General features: G+C 37.3%; 1 protein-coding gene across 5 annotated transcripts in view; it reads left to right on the top strand.

Moving 5' to 3' along the window:
* TENM1 (teneurin transmembrane protein 1) overlaps positions 1-19,462 on the top strand; it is a 570,240-nt gene that overhangs the window by 271,878 nt on the left and 278,900 nt on the right. For all 5 annotated transcript variants that reach the window (XM_075835787.1, XM_075835786.1, XM_075835785.1 and 2 more), the window contains one exon: positions 12,602-12,842. In XM_075835787.1, coding sequence (XP_075691902.1) covers positions 12,602-12,842 — 241 coding nt within the window. The remainder of the gene's footprint in view (positions 1-12,601; positions 12,843-19,462) is intronic.

Raw genomic sequence — 19,462 nt, 5'->3', positions numbered from 1 at the left:
AAGTGAATAAACCCGAAATATCCAATGTAAAAAAAAAGTTTTAGAACTATCCCAGTGTAATGAGAGGCAGAGATCTTTGCACATGGGTAACAAGTCTGCGTGGTGGGGCTGCAATACTATAAAAATTGCACTTCTTGTTTAAAAACTTTTTTCTTTCTCTGGATAACTCTTTTAAATTTAATTAGCAAATGTTCAAAAACAATAACACTTTTGGCTGCAGGTATAGCTCATCCATCTGATGTTGTCTATTAAATCACATGTTTTAACTTTTCTTTTAACCCCTTCCCGTCGTAAACAACTTTCAGATATTAACTTTCGTTTTTTCCTCCCCACCTTCCAAAAGCCATAACGTCTTTATTTTTCCGTCGATGTAGTACTATGAGGGCTTGATTTTTGCTGGACAAGTTGTAGTTTTTCGTAGCACCATTTATTTTGCCATAAAATGTACTAGGAAACGGGAAAAAAATTATTTGTGGGGTAGAAAATGAAAAAAAAACAGCGATTGACCAAAAAATACTCATTCTGGCGTTTACAATTTTTTTTTTTACGGCATTCACTGTGTGGGTTTAATAATGATATATTGTAATAGATCATACTTTTGCGGACGCGGCGATACCAATTATGTTTATTTTATTTCTTTTTTACTATGCTCTAGGGGGAAAATGGGAAAAGGTTTTTTTTTTTTTTACTTTTAATATATATATATTTTTTTACACAAAAAAACAACTTTATTTAACTCATTTTTACTTTTTTTTATTAGTCCAGCCAGGACTTCAACCAGCGATCGCTTGCACAATATACTGCAATACTAATGTATAGCAGTATACCGTGATTCTGACAGGCATCTATTAAGCCCTGCTGTAGGCAGGGCTTAATAGGTGTACAAAGATGGCGGACCTGGGTCCCTTCATTAGGCCCCCAGGCAGCCATAGCAAACATCGCCCCCCCCCCCCGCGATTGTGTTGCGGGGGGCGCGATGAGCTTTTAGAGGGTGTCGCCCCCCTCTTTCTAACGATTTAAATGCTGCGGTCGCTATTGACCGCAGCATTTAACGAGTTAAACGAGCAGGATCGCGCTCTAGCGCGATGCCGCTCGTTACTTTGAAGTGTCGGCTGTAACATACAGCTGACACCGGCATCGTATGGAGCGGGTTCACTCCGTGAGCCCTTTTCATACTTCCCCTACCCGGCTATGACGTAACTGTATGTCATATGTCGGGAAGGGGTTAAAAGGAGTCTGTTATCACATTTTCGCATCCAAAACTGCTAATACCGCTATATAAGGAAGAATGATAGTTTTCTAAACATGCCTTTGATGTCAGCCCATCATGAACCATATAAAGTTTCTATATTCCTTTGGGCTCGGTACACAAATGAGCACTAAAGAGTCCTGCAAGCCAGGAACTATCCTGCATTCTAAGCAGAAACGACGTAGAAGTAAGGACACTTCCTGGATTGCAGGACTCTTCAGTGCTCATTTTCATACAGTGCCCAGAGGAATAAAAGCACTTTTTTATGGTTCGCGATGGATATGTTTGAAAAACGTATCCTTCTTTATACAGTCCTGGCCGAAAATTTTGATACTGAAGCAAATTTTGGTTTTCACAAAGTTTACTGCTTCAGTTTATATAGTGGCAATTTTCATTAACTCTACATTGTTATGAAGAGTGATCTGATGAATTGCAATTAATTGTAAAGTCATTTCTTTCCATGAAAATAAACTTAATCAAAAAAAACCCATTTCGACTGCATTTCAGCCCTGCAACAAAATGACCTGCTAACATCATTTCAGTGATCTTCACGTTAACTCAGGAGAAAGTGTTACCGAGGACAGGGCAGCTAATATCACTCTTTCATGCTGATTGAATTATAAGAGCAGACTGCTTACTTTAAAAGTGGTATGGTGCTTGAAATAATTGTCTTCTTCTGTTAACTATGGTTACCTCCAAGAAAACATGTGCAGTCATCATTGGTATTCATCAAAAGGGCTTTACAGGCAAGGACATTGCTGCTTGTAAGATTGCCCCTAAATCAACTATTTATCGGATCATTAAGACCTTCAAGGAAAGAGGTTTAATTGCTGTGTAGAAGGCTTCAGGGTGCCCCAGAAAGTCCAGCAAGTGCCAGGACTGTCTCCTAAAAAGCATGCAGCTATGGGATTGGCTCAACACTAGTGCAGAGCTTGCTCAGAATTGGCAGCAGGCAGATGTCAGTACATATGCACGCTTTTGGAGGCTGGCCTGGTGTCAAGAAGGGCAGCAACTTCTCTCCAAGAAAAACCATCAAGGACAGACTGACATTCCGCAGACTGCAGAGGGCTGGGATAAAGTTATTTTCTCTGAAGTAGCTTCAGACTGTTTGGGATATATGGAAGAATGATTGTCCGGAGAAGAAAAGGTGAGGGCTATCATGAGTCCTGTGTCATGCCAACAGTAAAGCATCCTGAGACAATTCATGTTGCTTTTCATCTGACAGAGTGGGCTCACTTACAATTTTGCTTAAGATCACTATCATGAATAAAGTATGGATTCTTAACAATCCTCCAAGAGAAACTATTTGGTGATGAACAGTGCTTTTTCCAGCATAAAGTAGGACCATGTCACAAGGCAATAGTGATAACTAAGTGGCTTGGTGAACAAAACATTGAAATTTTGTGTCCATGGCCAAGAAACTCCCCAGATTTCAATTCCATTGAGAACCTGTGGCAAATCCTCAAAAATCGGGGTGGACAAAATCCAAACACTGATTATACATGAATGGGTTACCAGCAGTCAGCATTTGGCCCAGAAGCTGATATCAAGTATGCTAGGGAAAATTGCAGAAATCTTTAAAAAAAAAAAGGGGGTCAACTCTGTAAATATTGTGTCTTTGCATAAACTTGATGTATTTGTCAAAAGTTTAAAAACGTATGAAATGCTTATAATTGTACTTCTGTGAACGATAGAAAAATCTGACTAAAAGATCTAAAAATACTGAAGCAGCAAACTTTGCAAAAACAAAATTTGTGTCAGTCTCGAAAATTTTGCCCAGTACTGCATAGCGGTTTTAGCCGTTTGGAAGGCGAAAATTGGATGATAGACTCCCTTTAAGTAATTATTACTCAGGATACATATTGTATGTAAGTTACCTATCACATCAGGTTGATAATAACGCTTATAGACTCTCCTGCCAAATTATCAGATTATTTTGTACATCTTCATATAGTAAGGGAATTATAAAAACATCACTTATGTATTCCATTTAATATACATCCAGTATTAAATAAATATATACAAATGCACAATATTTTGCCAGCAATTTTAATAGTCCCTCGACAGAATGTAACCATTTTGAAGATAGCTGATGATATACTATGTAGTGGAGGTAAAACTCCTACAAGCAGCGTTTTATAGCTGTACATGACAGATGGCCGAGACCACAGAATCTTTTCTGCCAGAAGTCAGAAAATGCATCTTACAAGTAAAGTTCTTGGCTTCATATGAAATTGGATCAAAGTCCCTTATCAGTGTGTGACCTTGTGCAAGCTGCTCAGAATCTCTGCTCTTAGGATAAAAATCACTGTTATATCTAGAAAATTATATCATTTTGTTGGTGTTATTGCTACTATTATTATTATTTTATATAATTATTTTAAAAGCATACTGTACTTATAGAAGGCAACTATTTTAGACAAAAAATATGATTATGATAAAGCAGCTGATTTATGCTTAGAATTTTAAATTAAAGTTTTTTTTTAATGGTTTTTGGAGTTGAATTGGTATATAAACAGAAACACTTTCCTGTTATTTTCATGCTTGCTCTTTTTCGACGGAATACTAAAATTAGTTGAAAATTAAAACAGTTTCATAGGCAACTCTTCCAATATTGGAAGGAAACCAAAATTTCTGGAGAAACCAGCTTAGGGTGAGAATGCTTAAAAGATCCTCATTCTGGGATAGTGGGGCGAGATATGCAAATTGTTTCTGTATGCCCTTGGAGGGCATGCATCTAGAATTTGTGCATATAGCACAGATATAGCCTAATAATTACAGAGCTATTAATTCTAACTTGTATACAGCTGTTTTAGGCTTGGCAGCGCAAAAAAATTAGACCATGGCTTAACATTTAAGGTGAAAGATTTGGTTGACAATATTTATCCATATAGAAATATAGTGTATGTATATATTGATCTATACACTCCGCTCATCGCCAGGCATTGTAACCTAACCCACCTCTTCTGACCCTCAGTTCTACAGGGGTGTCATGTTATTTAAACCACATGATGAGCGCTTTACAAAAAAAAAAAAATTAGGGCAAAATAGCTTTTTTTTTCCACCCCATCTAAAAGATAGTAAATAATTTCTATGTACCCCATAATATAACCAATGAAAACTACATCTCGTCCCGCCAAAAATTAGCCCACATATGGCTACATCAATGGAAAATTACAAAAGTTTTAACTCCGGGAAGGCGGCGACAACAAAATAAATCATTTTTGTTGAAAAGTATTTTTATTGTGCAAAAGCAGTAAAACATAAAAAAAACCCCTATATACATATTTGGTATTGCTGTAATCGTCTCGACCAATAGAATACAGGTAACGCCGCACGATCAAGGGCACAAGTTTAAAGTGCAAATACCTGGGGGGTTTTTCAACTCCCCCCCCCAAAAAGAGAGTTAATAAAAGTTAATGAATTATATGTACCCAAAAGTAGATCATCTCGTGCCGAAAAAAAAAAAAAGCTATGTCAACAGAAAAATAAAAAAGTTATGGCGACGCTGAAAAAACTAAAAATTATTATTTGTCATTAAGGCCAAAATAGGCCTGGTCGGTAAGGGGTTAAGAATGTTGAAAGTCACATAAAAGGACAGAAGGACCAGAAATGGGTAGACAAGAGGTGAGCTGGTATGCCTTGATAATTCCACAATAATGTAATAATTTCAGACAGAGTGATCTTACAATACAAATAAAAACTTTCATTTTTATCATTTTTTTTAATTATTATTATTTTTTTGTATTATTTATTTATTTATTTATTTATTTTAAGGCGCCATTCATTCCAGGGTGCTGTACATATGAAAAAGGGTTATAAAGGGATATATTAACACAGTTGGTGACAGTGTGAATACATTGCACATGGGGGCCCAAGGTACATGTTGTTCACTGTGAGGGTATGTTTACACGCTAGCTGTCATTTACGTGTGAAAAGACAGACTGTTTTCAGGAGAAAACAGCTGCCTCGTTTCACAAGTAAATGCTCCTCCTCGCACTTTGCGAGGCGTCTGAGACGCTCGTAAACCTTGAGCTGTGCTTCATTGAGTTCAATGAAGAACAGCTCAAATTACGTGGCAAAGAAGTGTCCTGCACTTCTTTGCCGAGGCAGTCCATTTACGCGTCGTCGTTTGACAGCTGTCAAATGACGACGCGTAAATTACAGGTCGTCTGCACAATACGTCGGCAAACCCATTCAAATGAATGGGCAGATGTTTGCCGACGTACTGGAGACGTATTTTCAGACGTAAAACGAGGCATAATACGCCTCGTTTACGTCTGAAAATAGGTCGTGTGGACCCAGCCTTAGCATTTCTACCCATATAGCTGATGGTAAACTGTGATATGACTATATGAGTGGTCCTGTGGACCCTCATAGAAGAGCTTATTATCATTGATACATTTATTCTTTGCTAGATTCCTTTATGCAGATAATGATGAGGAAAAATATGGGGAGAAATACCTCCTCACTGCTGTCTTGCTTCATTTTTCTTGCAAGTATAGTATCTATATTTGAGTACAAAAGCAAAGAGCCAGTTCACCCTTGTTCCAAACACGCCTGTTAACCGCATGGCCAGAGTTTTTATTTCTGGTGTATAAGTTAAACTGAGCAACTACCAGTGAATACAGCATTTCAAGGATATTCTGCCCTTTCACTTCCCTTGAATAAAACTTTTTATTCAAAGGACAAGAGTGTGTTGGATATTTTTGAAATGATACAGTATCGGTATGTAATCCAGTACCTGCTTATTTTAGGGAGACCACTTAGATTACGTTTAGCTTTGTAGTTGTGAGTGTTGAAATTCACAACAAAGGTTGAAAACCATTAATTACATACATAATTCAATGATTTAATTTTAAAAAAATTATAAAAATATTCACAGTATATTTAACTTATTTATTTATTGTGAGTTTGCAGTATATGGCAATAGAAAAATACCATGATCCAAATTGTACCATAAGCAATAATTTCAAGAAATCATTTCCAAAGTGTAAGATTAAGGGTTCATGTACACAAGCTCGCTAGGAGATAGGTTTTCCTGATCTCACAAGCCAGGATCCGATCCTGTCATGCACAGACACGTGCAGGAAGCCTAAAATTGCCCAAACATTGTTTAAACCTTATCATCATAAAGCAAGACAGTAGTATATCTAAAATTAAAAACAACAGGTTAGATTTATTAATTCTGTCCTAAAGTTAGACAAGATAAAACTAGACCTGACAGGCAGAAACTGTGACAAATGTATCACTTGTGTCAACCCTTGGCTGGCATATACTACACTAAAGTTTTCGCCAACATTTTTTTAAATAAATCTGGCACATTTTACCACTTCTCTTAGCCTCAACCCTTTTTCTATAACCATTTCAAAACTGTTGAGGGAGGCATAGAAAGTGTCCAAAACATACCAATTTTTTTTCAAGAATTCTGGCAAATTTTTCTTTGTAAATCTCCCCCTAGTATCTCATGTGGTGAGATACTTGGGATAGATTTGCATTAAGACAAGCAGATATTTGCCCGTGTTTAACACCTATTAGGAAGCATCGATCGACAATACAGCTTATTGATCGGCGCTTGTTTATTCCATTAAAACAGAGCAATGTTGGGAGTATGGAGACGAACAATACTTACTACGATCATTCATCCCCACACATTTTTATCTTGTCGTCAGCACATCCCCTGTTTACACAATGCAAATGTTAATGTAAACTTATTTATATGTGCCTATTTATTTAGAAACAATGAAAAAAATATTTATGCATATAATAGGACTCAAACCCAACACCTCAAAAAACGGCATGCAAGCTTGCCAAATCCTCTTATTTTACATAGGAAAAATTGCAGAGCTTTCTATCCTGCATGGAAATAGTAAATCTAAATAATGGGTGTATATGTACAGTGAGGCAGAAACAGACCATCACTGACAGAAGGAAGGTGTGAAATGTCTGTCTGATTACAGAGCAGTGAAACGTACATGGTATTTATAGTACTCAACGTAAAACAGTTGACTACGCTATTGCTTCTGGCAAAACGAGGGATCCGGTGCACAAAAGAGACAAACGGAAACCACGGGCACCAGATCTGTCACCATTGAAATCAATGGTGATGGAAACGGAAACCTCTGGTTTCCATCGGTGTCAGTTTATGTCTGCTCAGGGTCCTGTTCTAATGGAAAGCTCAGACGGAATGTCAGAACGGGACCCCAATGCAGATGTGAATAGAGCGTTACATGTCATGTTTCCAGGTTATTATATATATATATATATATATATATATATATATATGTATGTATTTATCTATTTTTTTTAATTTTGACAACTTTTTAAATGGGTTATACAACCCGTTTTGAGCTTGCAGTTACCAGGATCATAGGTCATTCATCAGTCCTTCTGCTTAATGAACCATATGGATACAAATTTATATGCTGCTGCAATATAATAGCTTTCTTTTCCTGTAGCACGTTAGTGCTGTGAAAACAAACCAATATAAAGTGTTTATTAGAAACAGAGTCGAATGGTAGAACGTGCCTACCATCTGTTGGCACCTGTTCTCACTACAATGGCGTAGCTATTGGGGTCTCAGTGGTGGCAGTCAGAACTGGATCCCTAAGCCGGCAGGCCCCACAGGCTCCCTCACCGCAATAATGGTGATATGGCTGCTAGTTGCGTTAAGAGGACAAACTTCATTAACTCATCAATCTGCTGACTTACATGCGGGCGGTGAGATCCCTCAACTCTTTCCCTGTCTCCTCTTCTCAGATTACATGCTCTGAGGTGACGGAGAGAGGGAGACAAGGCAGAAGGAGTCGGGCTACCTACACTGCCACACGCAACACTGTGTCAAATAGCAGATCGGTGAAGTAATAAAGTTTGTCCTCTTGTTTCATTGGTGCAGTTAGTGTACAGCACTACTGCACATCTCATTTGTACAAGGCGTGGGCAGCGGCTACAGAGCCTAAACTGCAAGGGGTACTATTACTTTAGGGCACAGAGCACATAGGAGTGAATGAATGCCATGATTAAGAGCACCAGCCGTGCTCGAAACGCGTAGGCTCAATACACCTACCTAATACTGCCTTGACGCCAAGCCTGTTACCGAATTTTGAAACAAGTTTTTTGGATACCAATAAAATTGGGAATACGTTCCTTTTTAAATCACACCATTGCAGCGCTGGATCAAATTCTTCATTTTGCACATATGATTACTTTGTGGAGGACAGAAGGGGATTATTACTTTAGAGGCACAAAGGGGGCACTATTGCCCTGTAAAAAGAGGGAGTATTACTATGGGGGAGCATAAAGGGGTATTATTACTGTGTGGAGGTACAAAGTAGGACACTATTGCTATAGGTCACAAAGAAAACATTATTATATTGTGGTGAGCACAATGGGGGAACTATTACTGTGTAGGGGGCAATGAGTCACTGCACGTGGCAGCATGAGGAGGAGATTGTTTGCAGACACGAGTCGTGGCTAGAGGAAGTCTTCATGGCGGTCTGAGCCTAGATAGAGAAGAAAAGGGAAAGCAGGTAACCATTGGTACGAAAGTCCCGTCCCTTCTCACCAACATGAACATAGTTAAGTGAAATTTTAATGTAGCAGCAGATGAGCGTGCACTCTGCGGACTCACTCAATTATTTCCATTACATGTATACGCCTCCATACTACATTTCCGCATTTCCTCAAACCAGTCATGCTGGTTTAGAGGAACAAAGGACTCAGAACCCCCACACTAGAGATTGGTGGAGGTCCCAGAAATCTTACATTTATCGCCTATACTGTGAAGAGGTGATAAATGTTGTTTGTGGGAGCCTTTTCTCCCCTGGTAAATGGGATTAAAGCCATTCTGGTCTTGGATATGATAAAGATCTCAGAGGGGAATCAATTGTTAATGACCTATCCTATAGGAAGACAATATTTTTTTATACAAATGTATAACTTTGAAATCAGCACTGTCCTCTTTATTAAAAATACATTAAAGATAGCTAAACTGCCTCATAGAGAATAAACAGTTTGTCGTAGTTGTCATAGTGTACACATATATCTGCAAAAGATGATGCTGTAAAAAGTGCCTGCATACTGTTTTACAAGGCCTTTCTGCTCCCCTATCCATAAATGTTTGATTTTGTGCTTGCTTTTTTTCCTTTTTCTTCAATAAAACGCAATGCATTATGCCTATTACTTATACAAAATTGATATAGTTTCCTAGGAACAGAATGACATCTCTTTCTTTTCTCTCTATAAAACATGTGGGCCGATTGAACCTTTTAGCGACTTAATAATACAGAGTTGTAAAATAAATGCTTTCTGTTGTTCTCCTTAGTACTGGAGAACCAAGTAAAGTTTTTATGATTATTGTAAGCTGGCTCGGGGGGCATTTGCTGCGGGGAAATTACAAGAGAATATCAAAAGTAAAGTAGGCCATGTTGTCAGGAAAGAGTTTGCTGTGATTTTTATTGTAGGCTAATTTTCCACATGGACTGTCTGTACTTTCTCTACAGGCCTGGAATAAATTGTTCATTGGAAGATCTGAAAAAATGCAAGTCGTTTGGGGATTATAGCATGCAGTTTACCATTTATTACTGTAAAGTGTTTCCGGAACAAAAGCCTAAACTTGCATTTAAGATTTAGAAACAGAAGCATTTTTAATATCTTATATAAAGAGCATTTTTTAACACATCATATGAAAAGTTACAAAATCCATAAATATATTCAAATCAGAGTCTCAAGAGCTAAGTAAAATCTATTGCATTTATAGTCAATTGGTTTGGATGAAACAAAAAAATGGAAATGAATGGTGCTCATTGTTAAATCGAGACTGAGAAATGTTTAAAATGCTTCAACTAATTGAAAAATAGTAAACCGTGAATTACTGTGCTCCATTGTATATAGTAATACTATACAAGACAGACTGAAATAAAAGGCAGACTTCATGTAACACCCCAAAGGGTTATTGGTGCATTAAAATATAAAAAACGACATTTTTGATTTTAGAACATACCGACTGCTAGTCTCATGTATAAAACAAAAGCATACATATTTTTTCAATTTAACTATGTAACTCGGCAAACAGTATATATATTTTTGTCCACCCTCTCAGCTGACTCAATAAGATTGGTCTATATCAGCATTCACTAGCATGTACTTCTTAGCATATAAATGCTCGCTAAATTATGTATTTTGTCCTCCACATTCTATTATTATTATCCATTCTTTCCTGTCCTCTTTATCTTTGTCAGTTATCTTGATATTTTTGGGCCAGTGTTTCTTAAAATAATTTTGACTTTTAATTGTACCATGGATCTATAGCTGAGCAGCATTGGCGACTTTGCCAATCTCTGAATCTTTTGTGCACTTAGTATTTATGTCAATTAAATTTTTAATTATATTTGCAATAAGATCAGCTGCAGTAGTAACCTTCCTTTCTACCCGTAGCAGCCTTCAGGTACTGTCTTTTCTGCAAGCTTTTGAGTGCAAATACATTAAAGGATGATCCTTGAAAGAGCCAAATTATATCTTTGCGCGTACCGTATATCAATCTGAAGGGCAGAGTAAAGGCTTGTATCCCGAGCAGTTTCAATATATATTTCAGGTTGAACATTGAGCTTGCTTGCATTTCCTTCTTTGTTTGTTCTTTAAAATGTATGTATATTTTGACTTTTTTTCTTATATAAATAGGTCCATACGTCTCTGATAGTTAATTTCTTAATTCATCTTTATAGCAGTTGGAACACAGTGCTCCAAATCCCCTGCTTCCCCTTACACAGCCAAAGAGAGCCATACACATCTAAGTTTTCGCCTATGTTTAAAGTACATGCTGGGAAAAGCTCCCGATGTATACGTTAAATGTAGGCTGTGACAGATGCCTAACAGTGGCATCCGTCACCCATAGGCTATAAAGGATACGTCAATGACATAAATGTTAAGCAGATAGCATTATAGTCTTTGGGTGATGAATGCCACTGTTAGGCATCCATCACAGGCATCCATCACCCAAAGACTATAATGGTATCCGTTTAACATATACGTCTTGAAAAGCTATTTTCAAGCCCATAACAAATACATTAAACAGATGCCTGTGATGTATGTTCTACATTAACAAAATGTATACTGACGTATATATCAGCAAAATGGAGGCCAAAAGGACACCCTTTTGTCCGATGTCAGGCTATTCGAATACATGCATAAAAGACACAGGGAAAAAGATGGTATATGGAAAGGGCCTAAATGATGAAATTTTGTCTTTCTCTAGCCACTTCTACGGGGTAGTATAATGGAGACAGATCTATTAACAAATTCAATGAGTGCTATTTTAATCCATCTTCAGACTGCTAGAATTTTAGAGCACTATATAAAAAGAAAAACATACCTATGAACCCTATTAAGATATATTATGAAATAAATAACCACCGAATTTTGAACTTATTTAGATAAACAAAAAAAAGAAAATGATAAGTACACTTTAAGCATCCGCTTGTTCCAAACTTTTCTACTTGTTTGCAACCCCAACCTCAGATTATTCCAGACTTTGCTAGCTTTCTCGTGTTCCTTGAATCTTGAGATTGAGTAGCTATTTAAGAGACCCATGACTAAGAGAAAGTGAATGGTTTCAACATTCAATAACTGCAAGATCAAAGTTGTGCAGTTATCCCCCGATCCAAAATATTGGGCAGAAAGGGGTGAGCATCAGCTGGACACATCTAACAATGCTTATTTTTAAGGGGGGGTTCAGCTGAAAGAAAAACTTATATGGCCCACCCTTACAATCTTATTGGTCTTCCACCGTGTATATTGACATACTATTTTATATTAAAATTTGATTGATTTCAATAATATTTTATAGAAATTCCATCTATTTTATACTCCCCCAAAAATATCTAATTTGCCCAGGTGCATTACCATATCAATAACTGACTATGTCAACAGTATGGTTATAATGTGTTGAATTATAATATATGAAGTAGGCTGAAATAAAATATGTAAAACAGAGGACTTTCACAGTTCACCCCATCAGGTTAGGACTTATTTTTTCTTTATTTATCCCTTGATTCTTTGAGTTTGCGGCTTTAGTATTTTGCATATCCGTAATGTCCATTCATTTCTTTATGCCTGTTGCAAATGTATAAAAATATAATATATAAATCACATAAGTTCTGTTTTTGTTTTATATATTTTGTTTAATAATTACGAGACAGCGTATAGAGGAAAAGTAAAAATTGAACAAGACATGAAGCGGTAAAATGAATGAAATGCAAATGTTACCCAATCTATTGTTTGAGTTATCTCCATGCCTGTCAAAAGCGTGTACTTGCAATTAGTTATTTCATTGTTCTTTTCTGTTTGATGTTGTAGAGATTCCCGGAAGCCCACGCAACCAGTTTACCTTCAGGCCTCTACCTCCTCCGCCTCCACCACCACACGCCTGCACCTGCAGCCGACAGACTTCACAGACACTGGATACTCTCCAGAGGAGTTCCATGACATCTCGCAGTCAGCCAAGTCCAGCTGTTTCCAACCCACCCACAAGCACTCAAGATTCTGTGCACCTGCACAACAGCTGGGTTTTAAACAGTAACATACCCCTGGAGACCAGGTAAGATCCAAGAGTGGACAAAACTTCTCTTAAAACACTGGCAAGTTCTGTATCTGCAGTATCAAAAAATTCATTAGTGTATTCTGTTGTACTTCAGACAATGTTAAATCTGGTTTGAAGTTTAGTACAAAAAGACTTTGCTTTGAAACTAAGCACGGAGCAATCAAATCATTATATCTACTGAGTTCCTACTGTTTTCATGCTTTTACAGATCAATTAGTGTTAAAGCATCTATTATAAAGATCACACAAGTAGTAGTTTGTTTAGAAAATTACTTGATCTGCATCAGTTTGACGGTGTGAAGTCTTTGGGAGAAAGTCAGAATAGAACATGTTCTGCTCATGAGGTATAAAATGTTGGCAGATGTTACTTTTAATGGTTGTAATTAATGAGGTGTGTTCTGTTTTCTTCTTTGCAAGACACTCACCTCTTTAGAGTAATACTCTATGAGGATGCAACTATGAGGGGACATACTAAAAAGAATGAAGAAAAAGAATGAACATTATTACTAATGGGAAGAAAATATAAAAAAGGGCAAAATGATTTATTTATGTTTGGTAAACATGGCATGAACAGATTTTCTTTGTAGTTAATGAGGAAATAAACACAAATTCCATATAAACAGATGCCTTTGGAAATTTCTGTGCTTGATAGACCTGGAATGAACAGGATCTATGTGTAGTTTATAGTGGAATGAACACATATTCCATAAAAAAAAGATGCCTAATTATTTTCCTGTGCTTGATAGACCTGGAATGAACAGGATCTATGTGTAGTTTATAGTGGAATGAACACATATTCTATAGAAAGAGATGCGTAATTATTTTCCAGTGCATGCTAGACCTGGAATGAACAGGATCTATGTGTAGTTATTTTTTAAAAGGCTTTATTTTCAAAACTTTTTTCTGTACAAACATGTACAAATATACAAGTTAGACAAACTAAGAGACATTGCGATAGGCAGCATTACAGTGAACACAGAGTGAATTCAGAGCAGATACATTGCACATACATTGTCCCAAGCCTCAATGCCCCTACCCAGTCCAACCTTACATATACACACACACATTCATCCTAGTGCCCCAAACCTCCCACCCCCAAGAACCTCACCCACTCATGAAAATTGCGGCTAAACCGCAGTCTCCAGAGTCTCTAACCACCTTGACCAAATTTTACCAAATTTAACTGGACATCGTCTGCTGAGATATAATTTTTGATACATAGGTATATATTTATTCACCAATTGCTTCCAGTGTATCAAACTCGGACCCTCCGGATTCTTTCAAGCCATAATCACAAGCTTCTTAGCACAGGAAAGTAAAAATCGAAAAAATATCTTATCATAATGATTTGGTATGACTTCATTCATAATACCCAAAAGACATGTCTGAGGTGTAACAAGTCCCGGAAAATCATAATGAGCATGTAAAAACTCCACTACTTCCGACCAAAAGGGGGCCACTCTGGGACATACCCACACACAGTGTAAATAAGTACCCACATCCAACTGGCAGCGACAACAGATATATGTGTAGTTTATAGTAGAATGAATACATATTCCATGGAAACAGATGCGTAATTATTTTCCTGTGCCTGATAGACCTGGAATGAAAAAGATCTATGTGTAGTTTATAGTAGAATGAACACATATTCCATAGAAAGAGATGCGTAATTATTTTCCTGTGCTTGATAGACCTTGGCTGAACAGGATCTATGTGTAGTTTATAGTAGAATGAACACATATTCCATAGAAACAGATGTGTAATTATTTTCCTGTGCTTGATAGACCTGCAATGAACAGGATAGATGTGTAGTTTATAAGGGAATGAACACATATTCCATAGAAACAGATGTCTAATAATTTTCCTCTGCTTGATAGACCAGGACTAACTAATGTATACGTATAGTTATTGGGAACAAATGTTTCTAATAAACAGGATCTGGATCCGTGAACTTAATTTTGGTATGATAGTTCTTTATTGATATACACTCTGTCCCCATATTTATGGTCTTAGATTTGTTCTTTTTTGAAAAAAAGTTTTCTCATCTCCCTATCTTATCTCAGTGCACATCCTAATGTTCTACGCTGGCCATTGGTACAGAATGTGCAGATTTAAAGAGGCTCTGTCACCAGATTATAAGTGTCCTATCTCCTACATAATCTGATCGGCGCTGTAATGTAGATAACAGTGGTTTTTATTTTGAAAAACGATCAATTTACAGCAAATTATGAACAATTTTAGATTTATGCTAATTAGTTCTTAATGACCAACTGGGCTGTCCAATCAGCGTCATATACTTCTCTTCATTCCAGTCCAGCTTATGCATCTGTTTCTATGGAATATGTGTTCCACTATAAACTGCACATAGATCCTGTTCATTCCAGGTCTATCAAGCACTGCAAAATAATTATGCATCTATTTCTACGGAATATGTGTTCATTCTACTATAAACTACACATAGATCCTGTTCATTCCAGGTCTATCAAGCACAGGAAAATAATTACGCATCTATTTCTACGGAATATGTGTTCATTCTACTATAAACTACACATAGATCCTGTTCATTCCAGGTCTATCAAGCACAGGAAAATAATTACACATCTGTTTCTACGGAATATGTGTTCATTCTGCTATAAACTACACATAGATCCTGTTCATTCCAGGTCTATCAAGCACAGCAAAATAATTATGCATCTATTTCTACGGAATATGTGTTCATTCTATTATAAACTACACATAGATCCTGTTCATTCCAGGTCAATCAAGCACAAGAACATAATTAGACATCTGTTTCTATGGAATATGTTTTTAATTTCTCATTAACTACGAAGAAAATCTGTTCATTCCATGTTTTCGAAACATAAAAAACTCATTATATCTTTTTTTATATTTTCGCCCATTACTAATATTGTGCACTCATTTTCTTAATTATTTTTCTTCATTCTTTTTAGTAAGTCCCAACTATGAAATACAATATGTTTAAAATAAAACAGAGCCATACAGTCGGGTTGCAAATTGGAGTTATTAGAAAAATGAACACGAAATGTTGGTAACTGTACAATAGATTTTATTTCTATATAGTTTGATAGCTGAGCATCAATTTTACTGATAAGAAATTATTTTTACTTTATTTTTATGTTTGTGTTGTGTCTAGCACAGAAGAATCTACTTGTAAACATATATTTATAAAGATGCGAAAGTTATAAGAAAACTCAGCTTCGCATCACATTTTTAGTCCTATTTAGGCGCTGATATAAGCTTTAGAATTTAATACTCCCACCTACACTTGACCCATACCCATAACAATATCCTTCTAGGTCCTGAAACAGTCGTACGAATGTCGTACTCCCACTTCTAAGTGATCTTTTACCTCTAAAGGCCCTTATACACTGACCAATTACCGGGCAAACGAGCGTTCACAGAATGCTCTATCCCGATAATTGCACTGTCTAAGCAGGTGCAGCGATCAGCCGATGAACGAGCTCGTTCATCAGCTGATCGTATCGTTTTAAATACTGAAAATTTAATCGTTGTCGGCAGCACATCTCCCTCATATTTTATCATTTTTATTGTGCATAGCATACATAAAAACAATAAAACCTACACGTATTAGGTATCTACACGACCGTAAGACCCTGTGGAATTCATAAGTTTCAAATGTAAACAGTGTAAAGAATAAACAAAAAATATATTCACTCCAAAAAACAAATGATATAAATTACACAGTATTTTTTACAATAATACAATTTCTCCTGCATAAAAACAAAGCTTAATACAGCCACATCAATGAAGAAAAAAAATATATGACTGCTGAAATACGGAGAGGCAAAAACAAAAAAAATTAGCTCGTCATTAAAGCCCTTTCAGGCCTGGTCATTAAGGAATTAATTAATGTTAATAGATAATTAATGATATAGAAAAAAAAATAGGCTTTTTGGCATTTGATACAGTAGATCAATTCTCATGATTGTGTGACTGTATAATGTAAGCAAACCAATATGATCATTATTCATTCAACTGAACATTTGTTTATTGCGCTTGCAATGGAAATTTGATTTCTTCAGCTGCTTTGCTTGTCTCTATATTGATTTGAATAAACAGTGACCCTTGTCCAATGTTTTCTACAAATTACCTATGGCTTTGGAAACCATAAGAGGTCATTAATCCAATATTTTTATGATACTAAATTGAAGTAATGGATATTGTTTGATTGGCCCATAAAGGGTCTTGATTTCCCTTTTTTGAACGATTACAACATTTTGTTCAGTTTTTTGGGTATTTCAACTAGTTTACATGCAGTGAAAAATCAAACAGTATAACCCTTCTCCATGTAATGAAAATCATTATGGTCTATCATAAAAATCTACTATAACCTTCTGCTAAATGTCTTAATGAAATTGTAATACAAAAAATGAAGGAACTTATTATTGTACAGTATGTTATTGAACAAACTCATGCAACACAAAAGAGAGTTACAAAGTAAAATAATTGCACGAAAAGTTGGGCCAATCTTATCACTATTCTTTCTCTTACCTTTTTGAGTCCAAAGAGCATTCTGCACTAAACTGTGGCAATATACATTCTGAAATTATATATATATATATATATATATATATATATATATATACATACATATATATATATATATAACACATGGATTTCAGGAGAGATGAGAGGTTCTCTTTAACCAACAATCGTGGAATGGCCTGCTTGTATTAACTTGAGTATGTATATGTATATATATATATATATATATTTAAAAAAATAAATAAAATAATATATATATATATATATATATATACACAGTTAATGGCATTAACATTTAGTTCATTGACAAGAAAAAGACTATGTACAGCTGTGTTTTGGAATTATAATGCTTTTGTCGATTCTACTCTTATTATCTTAGTAAATGAAAAGTAAATATATAGCCCTGATAAAATATGTTAAATTGAGCTTCACTAGTAAATAGATTGTATTAGGGCATGACCAGACATGGCGGAATTGCTCTGGAATTCCGCTGCGGACAGTCCGCTGCGGAAATCCGCAGCGTACACGTTTCTCCATTGCTTTCCACATCTTTTTAGTTAGGTTCGTTTACACGTTGCGGAAAACTCCGCTGTGGACCATAGGCTGCGGTGCGGAATCTGGTGTCCGCAGCATACATTGGCTGTTGCGGATGTGTAGCGGACTTGTTGCGGACTCATTGCGGAATTTCTCCATTGACTTCAATGGAGAGTGTAAAGGATCTGCCATACACAGCTTCTGTGTCGACGCCCGTGGTTAATCAGTCTGCATCTGCTCCTAGGTCTGATAGAGTGACTCGATCTGCTACCACTCAGGCTGGTAGGCTGAGGAGTAGGAGAACCTATCACAGCCTGGCCAGATGGAGCTAGCTCCCGCCCTCGGTCTATTTATACCTTCATTTCCTGCTCTTCCTTTGCCTGTGATTCTGTCTGGTTTCCCGGCTCTGCTGTTCCTGCTAGTACTATTGACCTCTGCTTCAAATTGACCCTGGCTTTACTGACTACTCTCCTGCTCTGAGTTTGGTACCTCGTACACTCCTGGTTTGACTCGGCTCATTCACTGCTCTTGTTGCTCACGGTGTTGCCGTGGGCAACTGTCCCATTTCCCTTAGCTTCTGTGTACCCTTGTCTGTTTGTCTGTCATGCACTTATTGAGCGTAGGGACCGTCGCCCAGTTGTACGCCGTCACCTAGGACGGGCCGTGCAAGTAGGCAGGGACTGAGTGGCGGGTAGATTAGGGCTCACCTGTCTGTCTCCCTACCCCGACATTACAGAGAGTCAAAATTCTGCAATGAAGTGCGCAGATGTTATGTGTGTTGCGTAGCGTATTTGTTTTATGAACATGATATTTCTTCATTCTGGCTGGACCTATGTATTTCTAGGTCTACAACTAGACGGAGACCCCATGCACACTAACGTAAAAACGCCCGTAATCATGGGCCGTTATTACGGCACGGGCAGGCCCATAGAAGTCAATGGGGCTCACGTAATTACTGGTGACTAGGTGTGTGCACCCGTAATTACGGGAGCGTTGCTAGGCGACGTCACGAGATAGTCACTGTCCAGGGTGCTGAAAGAGTTAAACGATCGGCAGTAACTGTTTCAGCACCCTGGACAGTGACTTCCGATCACAATATACATCAACCTGTAAAAAAATAGAAGTTCCTACTTACCGAGAACTCCCTGCTTCTTCCTCCAGTCCGGCCTCCTGGGATGAAATTTCAGTCCAAGTGACGGCTGCAGCCAATCACAGGCTGCAGCGGTCACATGGACTGCCGCGTCATCCAGGGAGGTCGGGCTGGATTTTGAAAGAGGGACGCGTCACCAAGACAACGGCCGGGTAAGTATGAATTTCTTTAACTTTTACTATTGAAAGGGCTGTCCCTTCTCTCTATCCTGCACTGATAGAGAGAAGGGAAGCACTCTTCACCTGAATACGCAACGGCTAGTCCGCATCAATTTAATGCCCATTTTAGGCAGAGCCGCAACAGAATCTGCAACGCAGATTATGTGCGGCATTGATGCGGACAGTGGTGGAAGAAATAGCCACGTCTGGTTATGACCTTAAAGTATGTGTTAAATCATATGCTGACCT

This window comes from Rhinoderma darwinii, chromosome 8 (assembly GCF_050947455.1).
Source record: "Rhinoderma darwinii isolate aRhiDar2 chromosome 8, aRhiDar2.hap1, whole genome shotgun sequence".
Lineage (NCBI taxonomy): Eukaryota > Metazoa > Chordata > Amphibia > Anura > Rhinodermatidae > Rhinoderma > Rhinoderma darwinii.
The sequence above is the reverse complement of the archived record's forward strand: the minus strand, read 5'-3'. Positions and strand labels throughout refer to the sequence as shown.